General features: G+C 46.7%; 1 protein-coding gene across 3 annotated transcripts in view; it reads right to left on the reverse strand.

Annotated features, from left to right (window-relative positions):
- Positions 1-15033, reverse strand: part of ABCC8 (ATP binding cassette subfamily C member 8) — a 254803-nt gene extending 239770 nt beyond the window's left edge. For 2 of the 3 annotated variants that reach the window (XM_063944092.1, XM_063944091.1), the window contains exon 1: positions 14318-15033. In XM_063944092.1, the coding sequence (XP_063800162.1) occupies positions 14318-14465 (148 nt within the window). In that variant the 5' untranslated portion in view covers positions 14466-15033. The remainder of the gene's footprint in view (positions 1-14317) is intronic. The other variant, XM_063944093.1, reaches the window with a different exon arrangement.
- Positions 15034-21171: the final 6138 nt, after the last annotated feature.

The raw sequence follows: 21171 nt of genomic DNA on the forward strand, positions 1-21171 counted from the left end.
AAACACTAGGCGATGTCGCTCACCAAGCACATCGCCTTCTGAATGGGAATCATAATACCAGACTGCAGGAGTGGCTCCAGCTGCCAGGGCACCTGCGCCTAACCTATACTCCTCACACTGGGTTTTGCATTTGCAATCTGAGGTGCATGAAAATTCTACACAGGTATTCCGGTCTACACTTACAATAGAGTATTAAATGGTGCGGAGGCGTTTCATAGGCCTGCCTGATGTGCCAACTCTCTTCTCCCAGATATTGACGCAGCTCTAAGGTCTATTTACTAAGTCTTGGATGGAGATAAAGTCGCTGCAGATAAAGTACCAGCCAATCGGCTCCTAACTGCCATGCCACAGGCTGTGTTTGAAAAATGACAGTTATGAGCTGATTGGCTGGTGCTTTGGGGGACATTTACTAAGCAGTGATAAGAGCGGAGAAGTGAGCCAGTGGAGAAATTTCCCCATCAACCAATCAGCAGCTCTGTATCATTTTACAGTATGCAAATTATTGATGTTACTTCAGTGCTGATTGGTTGCCATGGGCAACTTCTCCACTGCCTCACTTCTCCGCTCTTATCACTGCTTAGTAAATATACCCCTTTATCTCCAGCGAGTTTATCTCCATCCAAGGCTTAGTAAATACACCCCTTTAATGCATTATTGGGTGATAAACTACTGATATCACAAATAAAACTCAATTATAATTACAGTGGCAGCAGGTCCTCTGGACTAGGCAGAAAGGAAGGATAATCTCTATGCTCCCTGGATACACTTTTTCTCACACCCTTCTAAAAGTTATCAGCAGGGCTACTGTATTGTGGCGCAAGCAGCTAACTATTTTGTAAACTCTAGAATAGCATGCTGGCTCGCTACAGCAGAACTAGAACTTAAGCATCTGGAAATTCTAGACTCTCACTGTCAGGAGTAAGGTCTTGCTATAAGGTCCACAGATTCTTTGTGGTGCTAAAGCCTAGCGCTCAAAGTAAGCCTTCTGTCGGAGCCCTTTCTGCAAGGGTATTGGGGGTCATTCCGAGATGATCGCAGCCAGCAACTTTTTGCTGCTGCTGCGATCAACTAGTCCACGCCTATGGGGGAGTGTATTTTAGCTTAGCAGGGCTGCGATCGCTTGTGCAGCCCTGCTTAGCTAAAAAAATTTCAAGTAAAACTAGACCAGCCCTGGACATACTTACACTGTGCGACGATCTCTGCGATGCTGGAGCCGGCTTTGATGTGAGACATCCGCTCTCCGTTCTTCTGGACACGCCTGCGTTTTCCTTACCACTCCCCGAAAACGCCAGCCAACGGTCCAGATCCACTCAGTTCTGCCTTCTGTCTGGCAATCCGCTTTTCTTGTAGCACGCGATGTAACCCGGCGACCCCTGTCGCTGTGCAACGTCGCACGTGCACAGTGCGGCCGCCGCGCAAGCGCATTCCGGACCCGTTCGCAATGCAGCGTCAAACCGATGCGTGCGAACGGGTCGGAATGACCCTCATTGTGCTTTCATAGCTAGACTTTAATAGAGAGTTTACCATAGACAAATGGTTAAAGACAATACAAATTGGGGTCAACTTGCCATCAATTTGATTCCTCATCAAAGGCATACACACTGAGATGCAGTCCTGTCTGAACGATATCTTACAATCAGTACAAAATAGAGATGGAAAACCCATTTTTGCATAGCTGATCAGTCATAACTTCCCTATCATAAAATAAATAAATATAAAATCATGTGTCCTTCAGACTAGTATTAAATGTAATGCTAAACAGCTTTTAAAAACCCATAAGATTCCATGTTAAAAGTCTGTATGGCATTCCATTTTTACTAAACCAGAACGGTGTATGCCAGAGGTTCACAAACTTTTTTGAATCACGGCGCACTAGAGTATCAGATTTTTTTTCATGGCACCCCTACACCAAAAGTTTATTATTAAGAAATTTAGAAAAAAAATATTACATTAAGTTGTGTTGATACTGTATGTCATCCTTAGGCTGTTATGTGGTGAGGGGCAAGATTTGCTTCTGTTTGTTCACATATGTTATACTTGGTAACCACCAGCACTGGTTTTGCCTATTACAATGACCATCGACCTAGACAGTGTCGATCTAGAGACTGGATACCAAAATTACATAATAGTGCAGGTAACAGAGCAGCGTCCTCTGCAGGCAAGATCCCTATTTTTCGATCCATGGGGGTCATTCCGAGTTGTTCGCTCATTAGATTTTTTTGCAACGGAGCGATTATTCGCAAACTGCGCATGCGCAATGTTTGCAGTACACCTGCGCCAAGTAAATCTGCACAAAAGTTTGGTAATTTACTCACGGCCTAACGAAGATTTTTATTCGTTCTGGTGATCGTAGTGTGATTGACAGGAAGTGGGTGTTTCTGGGCGGAAACTGGACGTTTTATGGGTGTGTGCGAAAAAACGCTGGCGTTTCTGGGAAAAACGCGGGAGTGTCTGAAGAAACGGGGGAGTGTCTGGGCGAACGCTGGGTGTGTTTGTGACGTCAAACCAGGAACGAAACTGACTGAACTGATCGCAGTGTAGGAGTAAGTCTCGAGCTACTCAGAAACTGCAAATAAATTTCTATTCGCAATTCTGCTAATCTTTCGTTCGCAATTCTGCTATGCTAAGATTCACTCCCAGAGGGCGGCGGCTTAGCGTATGCAAAGCTGCTAAAAGCAGCTAGCGAGCGAACAACTCGGAATGAGGGCCCATATTTATCCTCACATGTCATATATGGGAGATATCCAATTGGAAATCTCTGCCAATTCCATTTTAACGTTAACATGGGAAAGGTTCATTTCTCCCAACAAAGATCAAAGGAGAATGGTCACAGAAAGAAAGTAGTCTTTATATAAGTACCTTAGGGGGTTATTCACAGTTGTTAGCAAACCAAAAAAGTTAGCGATTGGGCAAAATCATGCTTCACTGCAGGTGGGGCAGATGTAACATGTGCAGAGAGAGTTAGATTTGGGTGGGGTATATTGTTTCCGTGCAGGGTAAATACTGGCTGCTTTATTTTTACACTGCAATTTAGATGTCAGTTTGAACACACCCCACCCAAATCTAACTCTCTCTGCACGTTACATCTGCCCCACCTGCAGTGCACATAGGGGGTCATTCCGAGTTGATTGCACTAGCAACTTTTTGCTGCTCGTGCGATCAACCTGACGCCGCCTATGGGGGAGTGTATTTTAGCATAGCAGGGCTGCGAACGCTTGTGCAGCTCTGCTTTGCTAAAAAAGTTTCAAGTAAGACAAGACCAGGGCTGCAGTCACTTACCCAGTGCGACGGATCCAGCGATGAAGGTCCCGGTCCTGAGGTCAGACATCCGCCCTCCAAACGCCTGCGTTGGACTCACCACCCCTGGAAAACGGTGAGTATCCACCCCGGAACGCCTCCTGCCTATCCGTCTTCTTGCGATCGCCGCTGTGATCACATTTCTATTGGCGGCGGCGTTGCCCGGTGACGATTGTCACCAGGCAACGACACGCCTGCGCACTGCGTCAGCTGCACATGTGCATTTCCGACCCGTTCGCACCGCAGCAAAGAACCGCTGCTTGAGAACAAGTCGGAATGACCCCCATGGTTTTGCCCAATTGCTGAGAAAATAACCTCCCGACACACACAATGCTCTAGTTCTGTTCTGGACAATATGAGGTACATTTATTAAGATAGGAGTTCTAATTAAGATGGTATGCTGTCGGCATACCGATAGTCGGGATCCCAGCTGTCACAATAGCGAGCCGCTATGCAGACAGGACCACCATACCGCCACTGGTATACCGGTGAGGTAGGTGATTCCCCCTCTACGGGTGTCCACGACACCCATAGGGGGAGAATAGAACTTGTGGCACCGAGCCCGCAGCATGGCGAGCGCAGTGAGCCCACAAAGGGCTTCGTTGAGCTCGACCTCCTGCTGGCATTCCACCGCTCGGAATGCTGATGTCGGGATCACGGACACTGCTATGTGGTGTAATGTGAATAACGGACACTACTGTGTGGTGTAACATGAATAACGTACAATACTGTGCTGTGTAACGTGACTAACGAACACTACTATGTGGTGTAATGTGAATAACGGACACTACTGTGTGATGTAACATGAACAACGTACAATACTGTGCTGTGTAACGTGACTAACGGACACTACTGTGCGGTGTAATGTGACTAACGGACACTACTATGTGGTGTAATGTGACTAATGGACACTACTGTGATGTGTATAATGACTAATAGACACTTCTGCGTGGTGTAATGTGACTAACGGACACTACTATGTGATGTAATGTGACTAACAGACACTACTGTGATGTGTAAAATGACTAATAGACACTACTGTGCTGTGTAACGCGACTAACGGACAATACTGTGTGGTGTAATGTGAATAACGGACACTAATGTGCTGTGTAACGTGACTAACGGACACTACTATGTGGTAGACACTTATGCGTGGTGTAGTAGACACTTCTGCGTGGTGTAATGTGAACAACAGACACTACTGTGCTGTGTAACGTGACTAACGGACACTAATGTGTGGTGTAATGTGACTAGTAGACACTTCTGCTGGTGTAATGTGAATAACAGACACTACTGTGTGGTGTAATGTGACTAGTAGACACTACTGTGTTATGTAATGTGAATTGGTACTATTAAGTGGTCACGCCACTTCCCCACTCCCTTGTATTTTTGACGCACGCCTCCGGCGCGCATCATTTCTCTTTCTGGCACAGAGCACCAAAGTGTCTAGTTACGGTTCTGGTTTTAACACACACAATTATACCCCTGAGGTGTTCTAGTTATTAGGATTGCTACCAGTAAGCTTCCGAAAATCTGATTCACTGAGTGTTAGCCCCGCCCAGCTGCTAGTGTGCATGTGACCCGTGCACAACCTAGCCTGCAGGGCAGGTGCAACTTCACTGTTAGTTTCGGCAGGTTAGTGATGTAAAAATGTCACTTCCCTGCCTTACAGCGGAGAATCAGGATGCTTGTTGCATAACCCACCAGCTGTTGCTACTGTACAATCCTATTCCGTAGGACACAGAAAGTTTGCAGGTCATAGAGTCCTGCAAACGGGATCCGGTCTGAAGATCGACAGTATCTAGGTCGACAATGTTTAGGTCGACCACTATAGGTCGACAGTCACTAGGTCGACATGGATGGAAGGTCGACAGGGTTTCTAGGTCGACATGTGCTAGGTCGACAGGTCTAAAGGTCGACATGAGTTTTTCACATTTTTTTTCTTTTTTTTTCTTTTTTCATACTTAACGATCCACGTGGACTACGATTGGAACGGTAATCTGTGCCGAGCGAAGCGGTAGCGGAGCGAAGGCACCATGCCCGAAGCATGGCGAGCGAAGCGAGCCATGCGAGGGGACGCGGTGCACTAATTTGGGATCCCGGTCACTCTACGAAGAAAACAACACCAAAAAAAAAAAAAATCCTCATGTCGACCTTTAGACCTGCCGACCTAGCACATGTCGACCTAGAAACCGTGTCGGCCTTCCATCCATGTCGACCTAGTGACTGTCGACCTATAGTAGTCGACCTAAACATTGTCGACCTAGATACTGTCGATTTGATGAACCACACCCCTGCAAACTACTGTGGCTCTTTAAAGGGTAGAAGAGTATTTGTCCCTAGAATGTACTGGCACCAAGTGACCTCTTTACATTAAAGCGAAAACAGATCTCAGACTTTCTTTTGCGAAGGACATAAATAAAAGCCAAGGTCAAGCTGTTGACCCTGTTGGCATATCTTTAATATCTCCCATATTTAGTCATGGAACACTTTATTCTGCTTTTTCCCATCAAAATCATTTCAGCACGTCAAAGTTATGCCAACTAAGATGACATAATTGACTACACATGTTGTATATAACAAAACCATTGGCACTTGGTGAAGAACATTGGCAGAAATATGGTAGCGTGTGGTGAGTACATTTTGAATTAATTGTTGGGTTTTTTTGCTAGGTGCTTTTGGAATCTATGGGGTAAATTTATTAAGATGGGAGTTCTGTTTAAGATGGGATGTTGCCCATAGCAACCAATCAGATTTCAGGTATTATCATCTAGAAGGTGCTAGATAAATGAGAAGTACAATCTGATTGATTGGTTGCTATGGGCAACATCCCATCTTAAATAGAACTCTCACCTTAGTAAATTTACCCCTATGTTTAGTTTTTCTGTAGACTGCTCACACCACCATCATTTCCACACCACATCCACAAGGTATGTGCTCAATTAAGCAGGAAAGAGCCCAAAAGGTAACTGGTAACAGTACTCTCTAAATGACACATGTAATACTGAGGTAGAGACGCGATAATGGTCCAGGCTTGGCCACTGCCTTGTTTTCTGCGCTGCAGTGTTTGCCCACTCGTAGCTGCTGTCCACACTCAGAGCTGGTAACACTGACCAGGCGTCTGGGTAGTGACAGTCCTGCTGCAGAAACTCTTGGGGGAAATATTCTAGATAAACGCATTGGAGCTGAGTTGGATGCATGACCGTTTGCTTAGTGTAAAATATGCATGCTGGTTACAAGTATACACATACATCTGTATGCAGATCTGGCACTTGGCGCCTCTTTACCCTACGAAGGTTAAAGAGACACGACGAGGAGGAAGGAGGAGGGCCGACGAGTACATTAAATACGGAACTGCAAACTGCAGCAAACCCGCACATAGGGGGAGATGTATCCTACCTTGGAGAGAGATAAAGTGGAGTAGTTGGCCAAAGCAACCAATCATTTCAAAGACTGTAATAGATAAATGACAATGGGTGGGATGTACTAATGTACATCGCCGCCCTGCGCCACGATGCTGATCGCATATGTACTAACATATGCGATCAGCATTGCGGAGGACAGCTCTTCCGATAAGAGCTGTCCTCCGCGATGCGCAGCGGCAGCCTGACTTCCGGGATTCGGCCCCAGGAGTCAGTCTGCGCATGCGCGGGGTGACGGGGGCGGCCGCAGGGCATGCTGGGAGGGATCCGATCGGATCCCTCACACAGCGCCGCGGAGAGAAGCCCATAGGCTTCTATGGACGTACGCTGTCCTGCCGGCCGGGGGTTAGTACATCAGGAAAATGCGGTAAACAGGGAGTTTAACGCATTTTCCGCTTAGTACATCCCGCCCAGTATGAAGCTCCAAGGCTTAATACACCTCCCACAGAGACAGATATGCCTGTCACTAGCGTGCTGCTTCTGATTATTGGATGGGCAGATTCACAGCTGACACTGCAAGTGCTTTCTTTATTGATTGTGTCTATATTATAGGATTATGTGGGCATATTATATAGAAGGCTATGTGTACCAAACAGACACACACACACCCCTTATTGCACATTTCCTACCCCAAGGTCTGCCAATATTACCTCATTACATGAAAAACATGAACCTAGATGCATAAAGGGAGAGGAGTATCAAGCCTTGGAAAGTGATACAGTTGAACAGCTTCTAAAGCCAGGTACACACTAACCCAGTGGTTTCCAAACTTTTTTGAATTATGGCGCCCTAGACTAGAGTATCAGAATTTTTTTCACGGCACCCCTATGCCAAAAATTTCTTATTGAGAAATTTATAAAGAAATATGAAATGAAGTAGATTGTGTTTATATGTCATCCTTAGGCTCAAATGTGTGGTGAGGGACAGGATTTGCTTCTGTTTGTCCCCATATTTTATGACTGACAGCTACTAGCACTAGTTTTGCCTATTATATTGACTATAAATAATTTGAATTGGTCCTGGACCACCAACCCAGGACACCCCTGCAAGTGTCCCGAGGCACCCCAGGGAGCCACGGCACACAGTTTGGGAACCACTGCACTAACCCATTGGTTCCCAAACTTTTTTGAATCACAGCGCCCTAGATATCAGAATTGTTTTCATGGCACCCACTAGGCCAAAAGTTTCTTATTGAGATAAAAAAAAAAAAAAAACTATTACATTTAGTAAATTGTGTTTTTATGTCATCCTTAAGTTCAATTATGTGGTGAGGGACAGGATTTGTTTATGTTTGTCCATATATTTTATGACTGGCAGCCACCAGCACTGTTTTTTTCTATTACATTGGCAATAATTGGTTTAAATTGGTCCTGGACCACCAACCTGAGGCACCCCTGCAAGTGTCCCGCGCAGAGCCGGCCCTAGGTATAGGCAAACTAGGCAATTGCCTAGGGCATCTGGTATGCCTAGGGGCACAAGCAGCTTCTGCTGATTAAAATGATATGCGGCATGCCTATATTCTGTGTGTAGCATTTCGTATGCAGATAGTCGCACACAGTATATAGGCATGCCACATATCATTTTAATCAGCAGAAGCTGCTTGTGCACCCTAGCCACATAGCAATGCAAATAAGATGCATTTTCATAAAAAATAGGCATCCGACATTAGCAGAACTGCCAGTTGACTCACGCCAGGAACTATATGTGTCATTATGTGTATAAGGGCATTAATAATGTGTAACATATGTGTAAGGGGCATTATGTGTGTCATTATGTGTAGAAGGGCACTAATAATGTGCGGCATATGTGTGTCATTATGTTTATAAAGGCATTAACAATGTGCGGCATAAGTGTAAGGGAAATTATGTGTATAAGGGCATTAATAAAGGCTGGCATAATGTGTAAGGTGCATTATGTTTATAAGGACATTAATAATGGGTGTCATATGTGTAAGGGGCATTACTGTGTGATATTGTGTATAAATGCATTACCAATGTGTGGCATTATGTGTATAAGGTGCTCTACTGTGTGGTGTAACGTATAGAAAGGGCACTACTGTGTGGTCTAATGTGAATAAAGAACAATATGGGGTGGTGTAATGTTAATAAGGAGCTATATGGTGTGGTGTAATGAGAATAAAGAGCAATATGGTGTGGTGTAATGTGAATAAGGAACAATTTAGTATGATGTTATGTGAATGAGGGGCACTACTGTGAGGAGTAACGTATATAAGGTAAAGTGGTACTACTGTGTGATGTAATGTGAATAAGGGACACTATCGCATGATAAATTGTGAATAAAGTTGCACTACTGTGAGGCATAATTTGAATTGGGGGTACTATTGTGTGGCCATGCCCCTTGCCAGAAAAAACACATACCTTTTTGGGCTGTGCACCGAATGTGCACACTGTTCTTATTTAAATTACAGGGAGTAGGTAGAAAAAAAAAAAAAGAACTGCTATGGGTGGGGGGTGATGGTGCTGGGAAAGGGGTGTAGGGTCAGAGGCGGAACTAGCGGTGGTGCTAGGGGGGCACCAGCCAAAATCTTGCCTAGGGCATCATATTGGTTAGGGCCGGCTCTGGTCCCGCGGCACCCCAGGGTACCACGCCACACACTGTGGGGCAGATGTATTAACCTAGAGAAGGCATAAGGAAGTGATAAACCAGTGATAAATGCAAGGTGATAAACGCACCAGCCAATCAGCTCCAATATGTAAATTAACAGTTAGGATCTGATTGGCTGGTGCGTTTACCACCTTGCATTTATCACTGGTTTATCACTTCCTTATGAATTCTCTAGGTCACAGGTTCTCAAAGTCGGTCCTCAGGACCCCACACGGTGCATGTTTTGCAGGTCTCCTCACAGAATCACAAGTGACATAATTAGCTCCACCTGTGGACCTTTTAAAAAGTGTCAGTGATTAATTAATACACCTGTGCATCTGCTGGGTTACCTGCAAAACATGCACTGTGTGGGGTCCTGAGGACCGAGTTTGAGAACCACTGCTCTAGGTTAATACATCTGCCCCACAGTTTGAGAACCACTGCACTAACCAATTATTGCAGGGGCATTAGCCAATAAACAGCTTTAAATTCTCCAAACCACCCGATCCCTTTAAGGAGAGCTGAAAAAAGTTCACAATGAACTACAAATGGCTGCGTGTACAGGTACACAACTATGCGACAATCACTCTGACGGATCGGAACGATTATCAGATTGGCCAAAGTTACGCTGAGTCTAGCCTCCTCTCCTGCTCACACTGCACACTGAGTGTGCGATGACATCACAGAACATTGTAGGACCTGTCTCTTCCACAAATTACTACCTGTACAAGGTGGCCAGAAGGTCAGAGGGCCTCAGACATTACAGAGACCCCCACACATGGGGGACCCCCTGAGTGACTCTACCATGGGACCCTTCTCCGACATGTTATAGGGACACAAACTGCAACTTGCGGCACTCACACATCTCCAGGTACAACACCAAGCTACTGTACTACTTTCCTGTGAAACAATATAGATTGCAAGCTCTTTGGACCATGAACGCTCTGGCTGTCACACATGTCAATGGGAGTTGTTAACTAACAAAATCTGTACATGAATCTTGCTCTGTACAGACAGTGATATTGTTGTGTTGTTAATCACACTGGAATTTCAGACATTAAAGCAGATTTATGCTGGCAGTTTGTCCAGAGTGTACATCTGTGGTTCTCAAACTGTGTGCCATGGTACCCTGGCGTGCCTCGGGACACTTGCAGGGGTGCCTTGGGTTGGTGGTCCAGGACCAATTCAAGTTATTTATGGTCCATGTGATAGCCAGAACCAGTGCTGGTGGCTGCTAATTATAAAATATGTGGACAAACAAGTGAATCCGGTCCCTCACCACACAACTGAGCCTGAGTATGACATATAAACACAATTTACTTCATTTATTATTCTTTCTAAATGTATCAATTAGAAACTTTTGGGCTAGGGGTGCCATGGAATAATATCCTGATACTCTGAGGCGCCATGACTCAAAAAAGTTTGGGAACCACTGGTGTACAGTATACAATGATCAGCAAATCCAGTATGTAGCCCTATATACAGTACCTAATAAGCAATGTGCATACCCTATGCATCCGGTGTGCCGCATACAATGTGCATTATACCCAGTATATTATCCTATGGATCATGTAGGCGATATGTAAAGCTGCAGAAACATGTATAAACCATTGTGTTATGTTATGGATCCAGCCCAGTTTAACCAGTGTATGACCTAGGGATTTAGTGCACAGTATAACGAGTGTATGACCCCGGGATCCACCAGTGCACAATAAGCAGTATAACCATTGTATGGCCTAGGGATGCAGTGCACAATGTTTAGTGTAACCAGTGTATGACATAGGGATCCACCAGTGCACCATGTGTAGAGTATAACCAGTGTATGACCTAGGGATTTAGTGCACAGTATAACGAGTGTATGACCTAGGGATCCACCAGTGCACAATAAGCAGTATAACCATTGTATGGCCTAGGGATGCAGTGCACAATGTTTAGTGTAACCAGTGTATGACATAGGGATCCACCAGTGCACCATGTAGAGTATAACCAGTGTATGACCTAGGGATCCACCAGTGCACCCTGGGGGTGATTCAGACCTGATCGCAAGCAGGCGTTTTTTGCGGTGCTGCAGTCAGGTAGTCGCCGCATACAGGGGGAGGGGGTAAACGCAGTGCAGGGGTGCGATCGCTTGTGCAGAGAGCTGCATAAACAAAAGTTTGTGCAGTCTCTGCACAGCTCAGGACTTACTCAGGCGCTGCGACGATCCGGCCTGGAGCTGACGTCAGGAACCCTCCCTTGAAACGGCTGGGCACGCCTGCGTTCGCCCGGACACTCCTCAAAAACGGTCAGTTGACACCCACAAACGGCCTCTTCCTATCATGTACAGTATAACTAGTGTATGACCCAGGGATCCACCAGTGCACCATGTACAGTATAACCAGTGTATGACCCAGGGATCCACCAGTGCACCATGTACAGTATAACCAGTGTATGACCCAGGGATCCACCAGTGCACCATGTACAGTATAACCAGTGTATGACCCAGAGATCCACCAGTGCACCATGTACAGTATAACCAGTGTATGACCCAGGGATCCACCAGTGCACCATGTACAGTATAACCAGTGTATGACCCAGGGATCCACCAGTGCACCATGTACAGTATAACCAGTGTATGACCCAGGGATCCACCAGTGCACCATGTACAGTATAACCAGTGTATGACCCAGGGATCCACCAGTGCACCATGTACAGTATAACCAGTGTATGACCCAGGGATCCACCAGTGCACCATGTACAGTATAACCAGTGTATGACCCAGGGATCCACCAGTGCACCATGTACAGTATAACCAGTGTATGACCCAGGGATCCACCAGTGCACCATGTACAGTATAACCAGTGTATGACCCAGGGATCCACCAGTGCACCAAGTACAGTATAACCAGTGTATGACCCAGGGATCCACCAGTGCACCATGTACAGTATAACCAGTGTATGACCCAGGGATCCACCAGTGCACCATGTACAGTATACCCAGTGTATGACCCAGGGATCCACCAGTGCACCATGTACAGTATAACCAGTGTATGACCCAGGGATCCACCAGTGCACCATGTACAGTATAACCAGTGTATGACCCAGGGATCCACCAGTGCACCATGTACAGTATAACCAGTGTATGACCCAGGGATCCACCAGTGCACCATGTACAGTATAACCAGTGTATGACCCAGGGATCCACCAGTGCACCAAGTACAGTATAACCAGTGTATGACCCAGGGATCCACCAGTGCACCATGTACAGTATAACCAGTGTATGACCTAGGGATCCATGCGCAGTACAACCAGTGCACAATAAGCAGTATAACCAATGTATGACCTAGGGATCCAGTGCACAATGTTTATTGTAAGCAGTGTATGACCTAGGGATCCACCAGTGCACCAGGTACAGTATAACCAGTGTATGACCTAGGGATCCCCTGCACCATGTACAGTGTAAGCAGTGTATGACCTAGGGATCCAGTGCACAATGTTTAGTGTAACCAGTGTATATGATCTAGGGATCCAGTCAGGGCCGGATCTAGGGGGGGGCGAAGGGGGCGACCGCCCCCCCTAACACAGTCATAGCCACGCCCACTTTTGAGCAGAAGAGAGCTCTCCAGGGAGAGCCTGAGGCAGAACGATGTGCTGCAGCTTATACCACAGCAGCACAGAGGAGCCAGGAGAGCAAGGGTTACAGAGCATTTGCCCCTCACTTGCTGGTGTGTGGGTACTAGGGCTAATAAATACAATTACCCCACAGCACAGTCACATGTACATAGAACAATCACAAAGCTCTATCTCAGTCTCACTCAAAAACTTCAGTCAGAATTGAGAGAGGAGGAGTTAGGATTGCAGATGGGAGGAGTTGGGACTGTAGAGGGAGGAGTCAATATTAAACAGTAAACCGCCCCCCCCCTAAAGAAAAGACTAGATCCGTCCCTGGATCCAGTGCACCAGGTACAGTATAACCAGTGTATGACCTAGGGATCCAGTGGACCAGGTACAGTATAACCAGTGTATGACCTAGGGATCCAGTGCACCAGGTACAGTATAACCAGTGTATGCCCTAGGGGTCCAGTGCACCATGTACAGTGTAAGCAGTGTATGACCTAGGGATCCAGTGCACCATGTACAGTATAATCAGTGTGTATGACCTAGGGATCCAGTGCACCATGTACAGTGTAAGCAGTGTATGACATAGGGATCCAGTGCACCAGGTACAGTATAACCAGTGTATGACCTAGGGGTCCAGTGCACCATGTACAGTATAACCAGTGTATGACCTAGGGATCCAGTGCACCAGGTACAGTATAACCAGTGTTTGACCTAGGGATCCAGTGCACCAGGTACAGTGTAACCAGTGTATGACCTAGGGATCCAGTGCACCAGGTACAGTATAACCAGTGTATGACCTAGGGGTCCAGTGCACCATGTACAGTGTAAGCAGTGTATGACATAGGGATCCAGTGCACCAGGTACAGTATAACCAGTGTATGACCTAGGGATCCAGTGAACCAGGTACAGTATAACCAGTGTATGACCTAGGGATCCAGTGCACCAGGTACAGTATAACCAGTGTATGACCTAGGGATCCAGTGCACCAGGTACAGTATAACCAGTGTATGACCTAGGGGTCCAGTGCACCATGTACAGTGTAAGCAGTGTATGACATAGGGATCCAGTGCACCAGGTACAGTGTAACCAGTGTATGACCTAGGGGTCCAGTGCACCATGTACAGTGTAAGCAGTGTATGACCTAGGGATCCAGTGCACCATGTACAGTGTAAGCAGTGTATGACCTAGGGGTCCAGTGCACCATGTACAGTGTAAGCAGTGTATGACCTAGGGGTCCAGTGCACCATGTACAGTGTAAGCAGTGTATGACCTAGGGGTCCAGTGCACAATGTGAATGGGCTGTGCAGTACGTCCCTCCTGTGGATCATGTGTCTGCAGCAGGAGTTAGGTTACCCCATTCGGTAAGTGAGTGGGTGGGGGGTGTCTGGGACTCACCGATGAAGAGGATGGGGAAGGTGATGAAGAGCAGGAACACATGGGGAACCACGTTCAGAGCATCCACGAAGCAGCCGTTGTTCAGGACTCCATTGTCCACGTTGTAAGCGGAGGAATTGTTGTCGCTGCCGCAGAAAGCCAGCGACATGGTGCAGCCGGGGTCACACTACCTGGGGTACAGCCTGGCACCGGCTGGGGGCCCCATTCCCGCTCAGGAGGCTCCACACGGGTCTGCTGCCTGCAGCATCACAGCTCCGGCCGGGGACACGGGGTAGGGGGCAGCAGAGGGCATGCAGCGGGGACCGCTCATCACACAGGGGCAGTCCTGGGAGAGTGCAGGTGTCAGGGTGGGTGCAGGGGGTCACTCCCCTCCTGGGTGGCTGCTGGGGGTCTCTGCCCTCCTGGGTGGCTGCTGGGGGGCTCTCCCCTCCTGGGTGGCTGTTGGGGGGGCTCTGCCCTCCTGGCTGGGTTATTGGGGGGGATCTTTCCCCTCCTAGATGGGTGCTGGAGGTCTCTGTCCCTTCTCAGGTGGGTGCTGCGGGCAGTTAGACCTCTGGCCCCGGGTGTCTCTCCTCTGCTGATGCTGAGGATATGGCCTCAGTCCGCCCTGGCTGGGAGATGTGGTGGTGGTGGTCTCCCAGCTGCTGTATCTGCCATCTGTCCCCGCAGCCAAATGCTGCTCAATATGTATCTCCTAGATGTTCTACAGCAGCTACATTCTAACAGAGGATGTGCCGGATCCCCTCCCACCAGTAACCCCTTCCCTGCTGCTGCAGCCTGTGTGTACATATATAACACATACTATATATATTCATCATGTATATCATTGCTGTGTGTAGAGGTCATGTGATGTGCAGAGTGTCAGCTCTCCTGGTCAGGCTGGGGGAGCCCCACTGGGAATGCAGCAGTTTGGACATATATACATTCCTATAGGTATATGACATAGTATGTCCCATGAATGGGGGTGTGGGAGGGGACATGTAGATGAGCACATCGTGACATCACCTTTGTGTCCAGCCACAGTATGGATTTATTAACCATATAGTTGCCGGTTCATCAGTATCCCATTCCCCAGCCAACATGTCCTGACACTCATTCATTCACTATATTATGCTATGTATCTGTTAAGTGCCTTGAGTCCTATTGGAGAAAGAGCGCTATATAAATAAAATTATTATTATTACTTGCTGGTTGGTGTGTGTGTGTGTGTGTGTGTGTGTGTGTGTGTGTGTGTGTGTGTACATATATATATATATATATATATATATATATATAAAATCATAGCCATGAATGTGTAGATTTACACAAGTGTCACCAACAAATGGGGAATATTTTTCTAGAAAACTAGAGTTCTCTGCCTGCAGGGCTTACAATCTAAACACATTGATAAAGCAGATGCTGGGGGAATGATAATGCTCATTTACACCTGACTGTAATTTAGATGTCATAGGAATGTTATATATTCTATGGATTTGCCAGAAAAGTAAATGTACCAGTGACGCGCTATCTTCTGTCACCAAATCACCATGTCTCTATTGCATTGGCCCCCACACAGCATCGCCCCGTGGACAGGCCTATCCCAGCTAGAATTTCCAATGTCTGCAGACCCCAGGCATGCACAGTAGCAGCGATGATCATCTGGGATAAGTGGAAAAATCTTGCTATAAGTATTGGCGCCAATAAGATGTGCCGGGAGGTCATTATCTAGAGAGGTCGCCATGGTCTTCAAACCATGTTCTATTAATCCGAATAACCTTATCACAGGTTATATACAGTACATATATAATGTAGCACCACATTTCACACTCGCTGTTTAGAGGCCATGGGCCCTGTGATTGTCTTAGTTAATATTGCATCCCTGAGGTACAATCTCTTGTAGGAAACAGTGGATATAGGGGTCTATTTACTAAGCCTTGGAAGGAGATAAAGTACCAGCCAATAAGCTCCTAACTGTCATTTTTCAAACCCACCTGTGACATTTAAGGGGTTGATAAGTTTCATAAATAGGGCCAATAATCTCCAACAAAGAACAATGAAACTGATTTATTAAGTGTGTGGTTTCATTACCATTTATTTAATATTCCGAGTGGTACCTATATATTGCATAGGGATGGCCAATTGGCCATAGACATCAATGTTAAAAGGCATCAATGGTTTTCAATGATGGTTGAATGTTTTGCCATTGATTGTGGAGATCCGATGATCTGCCTTCGATGGCAAGAACTCAGTCATGTTGGTGTTTTGTTTTTTTCCCAGCTGATGTAGGAGGAACAGAGCTTAACCCTGCCATGGCAGGCCACTGAGCTCCACCCCTCGATTGGTCCAATGTTTGCTCTGTAGGACAAGCAGGGATGACCACCAGTAGGAAATAAAATCATTGATTGCTGCCTGTTGATGGTTTCATGCCATCGATGCTAAGCACCAATGTCACCATCAATGGAGACCTTAATAGTTAACCATCTGATGCCCATCTCTAAAAAAAAAAATTCACAAAGAATTTTGGAGACTATACAGATTTTTTCCATTACATATGGCAACCACAGGGTTTATACTTAACATATCCTACAGAGAACCTACGGGAATTTAATGTTAGGGAATTTTATTGAAACCACTTGGTGTTGTCCACAGCAATTAATGAATGAGATATTTGAGTTAATGAACTACTCTAACTGGAAAAATTATTCTGCTAATAGCAACCAGATCTGGCAGTGGTTCCAGCCCCCAGTGCTCCTTCCTGTGATCTCTGTATGGAAATGATGAGCGTAGTAGTCACAGGAGAGGGTGTTGGCACGTGGCCGATTACTGGATCGATGGGGACTCTTCTGTGGACTGTGTGCAACTAAAGTTTGTTATACGCAGTATTGTGTAGGTCAGTGGTTCCCAAACTCGGCTCTCAGGAACCCCTAATAGTTCCTTTTCCAGGTCACCTAGCAGGTGCACAGGTGTATTCATTACTCACTGACACGTTTTAAAAGGTCCACAGGTGTACCCCCAAGGTGAACTGTTGGTGGTCCTTGAGGACCAAGTTTGGGAACTACTGGTTTAGGTGGACCTCGGTGTACTACATTACCCATTGTGATGTTTTAATGTACCTGTTATAATATAGTATTCTTTCTAAAACCCAGTGAATAAGAATAGATGAATTCATGCCCTGAACAAGCCACTTTCCTATACAAAGCTTCGCTTACTTCTGCTCTTGACTTTGTTGCTCCACCGACCACTATTCACCCTCACAGATCAACACCTCATCCCTGCACACCAAATGCACCAGATATCTTAAAAAATGCTCACGAACTGCCGAGCGACACTGAAGGAAATCACGCTCTAAGGTAGACTTCCTTCACTTCAAACTTATGCTCTCATCCTTCCGTGCTGCCCTTTCCCTCGCTAAACAGTCATACTTCAAGAACCTCATCTCCCCCCAGTCTTCCAACCCGCAGACACATCTTTGTCACTGTCAACTCACTCCTCTGCCCACACCCACCTCATCTCCCCTCCTCACTGTCTGCTCTTGACTTTGCCACTTATTTCACATCCAAGATTGACTCCATACGTCAGGACATCACATCCCAACAGACCATCAGCAACCAGCAACCTCTTATCCATTATCACCCCTTCCCATCTCGGATGTCCCAGCGCATTTTTAAACTTAACATGACTTAAGACTGAGCTGATCATCTTCCCACCCAACTGCACAACATCACCTCCCATAATTTTATTATCTATAGATGGCACTGCTATCTCCTCTAGCCCCCAAATGCGGTGTCTTGGAGTAATCCATGACTCCTCCCTCTCCTTCACACCACACATTCAGCACCTATCACAAACCTGCCATTTTCATCTCAAAAATATTTCCACAATCAGACCCTTTCTCACCCAGGATGCCACTAAGATCATTATCCACTCACTGATTATTTCCAGACTGGATTACTGTAATCTCCTCCTAACTGGCCTCCCTGACAATCACCTCTCTCCACTCCAATCTATCCTCAATGCTGCAGCCCAAGCTCATCTTCCTCACCAAACGCACTACGTCCACCTCCCCAGAGGCGGAACTACCGCCAGTGCAACCAGTGCGTTGCACTGAGGCCCGCCACTGTCCAGGGGCCCAAACATGTAATGAGTCAAACTGACTTATTACATGCCGCTGTGTGCTGCGGGCAACCGCTGCCTGCAGCACACAGCCGCCCGGACAGAGATGAGAGGAGCGGTACGGGGGAGAAGGAGGAGGAGGGAGGTGGAGGAGGGAGCCGCAGCAGCGCTTTACTACTGGTTGAGGCGCTGCTGCTGCTGTCCCTCTGCTTTACTATAGACTGTCTTCCGAGAACAGCCTACAGTGAAGCAGAGGGGCAGCAGCAGCAGCGCCTCCACCAATAACACAGCGCTGCTGCGGCTCCCTCCTCCTCCTTCTCTCCTGCCCGGGAATCGTGACCAGAAGCTGCACCGAGGAGCCTGAGCCAGCGGAGAGGGTAAGTATAATTCATTCTTTCTTTCTTTCTTTCTTTCTTTCTTTCTTTCTTTCTTTCTTTCTTTCTTTCTTTCTTTCTTTCTTTCCATGTACAAAAAGGGGGACTGTCTGCCACAATGTGTTAAAAGGGGGAATCTGCCTGCCGCAATGTGTAAAAAGGAGGAAACTGCTTGCCGCAATGTGTAAAAAGGGGGAATCTTTGCCGCAATGTGTAAAAAGTAGGAATCTGCTTGCCGCAATGTGTAAAAAGGGGGAATCTTTGCCGCAATGTGTAAAAAGGGGGAATCTGCCTGACGCAATGTGTAAAAAGGGGGAATCTGCCTGACGCAATGTGTAAAAAGGAGGAATCTTTCTTTCTTTTTTTCTTTCTTTCTTTCTTTCTTTCTTTCTTTCTTTCTTTCTTTCTTTCTTTCTTTCTTTCTTTCTTTCTTTCTTTCTTTCTTTCCATGTACAAAAAGGGGGACTGTCTGCCACAATGTGTTAAAAGGGGGAATCTGCCTGCCGCAATGTGTAAAAAGGAGGAAACTGCTTGCCGCAATGTGTAAAAAGGGGGAATCTTTGCCGCAATGTGTAAAAAGGGGGAATCTTTGCCGCAATGTGTAAAAAGGGGGAATCTGCCTGACGCAATGTGTAAAAAGGGGGAATCTGCCTGACGCAATGTGTAAAAAGGAGAAATCTTTCTTTCTTTCTTTCTTTCTTTCTTTCTTTCTTTCTTTCTTTCTTTCTTTCTTTCCATGTACAAAAAGGGGGACTGTCTGCCACAATGTGTTAAAAGGGGGAATCTGCCTGCCGCAATGTGTAAAAAGGAGGAAACTGCTTGCCGCAATGTGTAAAAAGGGGGAATCTTTGCCGCAATGTGTAAAAAGTAGGAATCTGCTTGCCGCAATGTGTAAAAAGGGGGAATCTTTGCCGCAATGTGTAAAAAGGGGGAATCTGCCTGACGCAATGTGTAAAAAGGGGGAATCTGCCTGACGCAATGTGTAAAAAGGAGGAATCTGCCTGACGCAATGTGTAAAAAAGGGGAATCTGCCTGCCGTAATGTGTAAAAAGGGGGAATATTTGCCGCAATGTGTAAAAAGGGGGAATCTGCCTGACGTGATGTGTAAAAAGGTGGAATCTGCCTGACGTGATGTGTAAAAAGGGGGATGCTGTCTGCCGTAATGTGTAAAAAGGGGGAATCTGCCTGACGCAATGTGTAAAAAGGGGGAATCTGCCTGCCGTAATGTGTAAAAAGGGGGAATCTGCCTGCCGTAATGTGTAAAAAGGGGGATGCTGTCTGCCGTAATGTGTAACAAGGGGACGCTGTCTGCCGTAATGTGTAAAAAGGGGACGCTGTCTGACGTTATGTGTAAAAAGGGCACGCTGTCTGCCGTAATGTGTAAAAAGTGTACACTGTCTGCCGCTATGTGTAACAAGGGCACGCTGTCTGCCGTTATGTGTAAAAAGTGTACGCTGTCTGCCGCAATGTGTAACAAGGGCACGCTGTCTGTCGTTATGTGTAAAAAGGGGACGCTGTCTGCCGCAATGTGTAACAAGGGCACACTGTCTGCCGTTATGTGTAAAAAGGGGACGCTGTTTGCCGTTATGTGTAAAAAGGGGACGCTGTCTGCCGTTATGTGTAAAAAGGGGACGCTGTCTACCGTTATGTGTAAAAAGTGCACGCTGTCTGCCGCTATGTGTAAAAAGGGCACGCTGTCTGCCGTTATGTGTGAAAAGGGGGACGCTGTCTGCCGTATTGTGTAAAAAGAGGACGCTGTCTGCTGTAATGTGTAAAAAGAGGAATCTGTCCGCTGTAAGGTGTAAAAGGGTCTCTACCTGGTGTAGTGGTGCTACTGTGCGGCGTAATTTGAAGAATGGAGACTACTGTGCACCGTTTTATGAATTGGTATTATTTTGTGGCCACACCCCTCCCCACGAAGCCACTCCACTATGTATTTTTGTGCGCGCACTGCCCCTGTTTTGCATGCATGGATGGGGCTCCGATGCCGTTTTTTGCACACAGCGCTAAAATGTCTAGTTACGGTTACGGCACTGTTGCTAGGTATCCATTTCTCTGGCCCTGAGCAGGTCCCCCTCACCAGATCCTCTCCAGGGGTGAGGGGGTGGACTTGGATGGGATGAGGGGGGCCAAAGCATTTTGTCGCACCTGGGCCCACCGCTCGCTAGTTCCGCCACTGCACCTCCCCTCTCCTACAAGACCTTCATTGGCTTCACTTTCCTTTCAGAATCCAATTCAAATTTCTCACATTCACAAAGCCCTCACCCACTCTTCTCCCATCTACATCTCTGACCTTATCTCCCTGAGTCTGGACTGGAGAGGCACAGGTGGGGGCATGATGCCGTAGTGAACACTGAAAGATGGTGTTGGTGAGACATAGAGGATATG

This window comes from Pseudophryne corroboree, chromosome 11, assembly GCF_028390025.1.
Source record: "Pseudophryne corroboree isolate aPseCor3 chromosome 11, aPseCor3.hap2, whole genome shotgun sequence".
Classification (NCBI taxonomy): Eukaryota; Metazoa; Chordata; class Amphibia; order Anura; family Myobatrachidae; genus Pseudophryne; species Pseudophryne corroboree.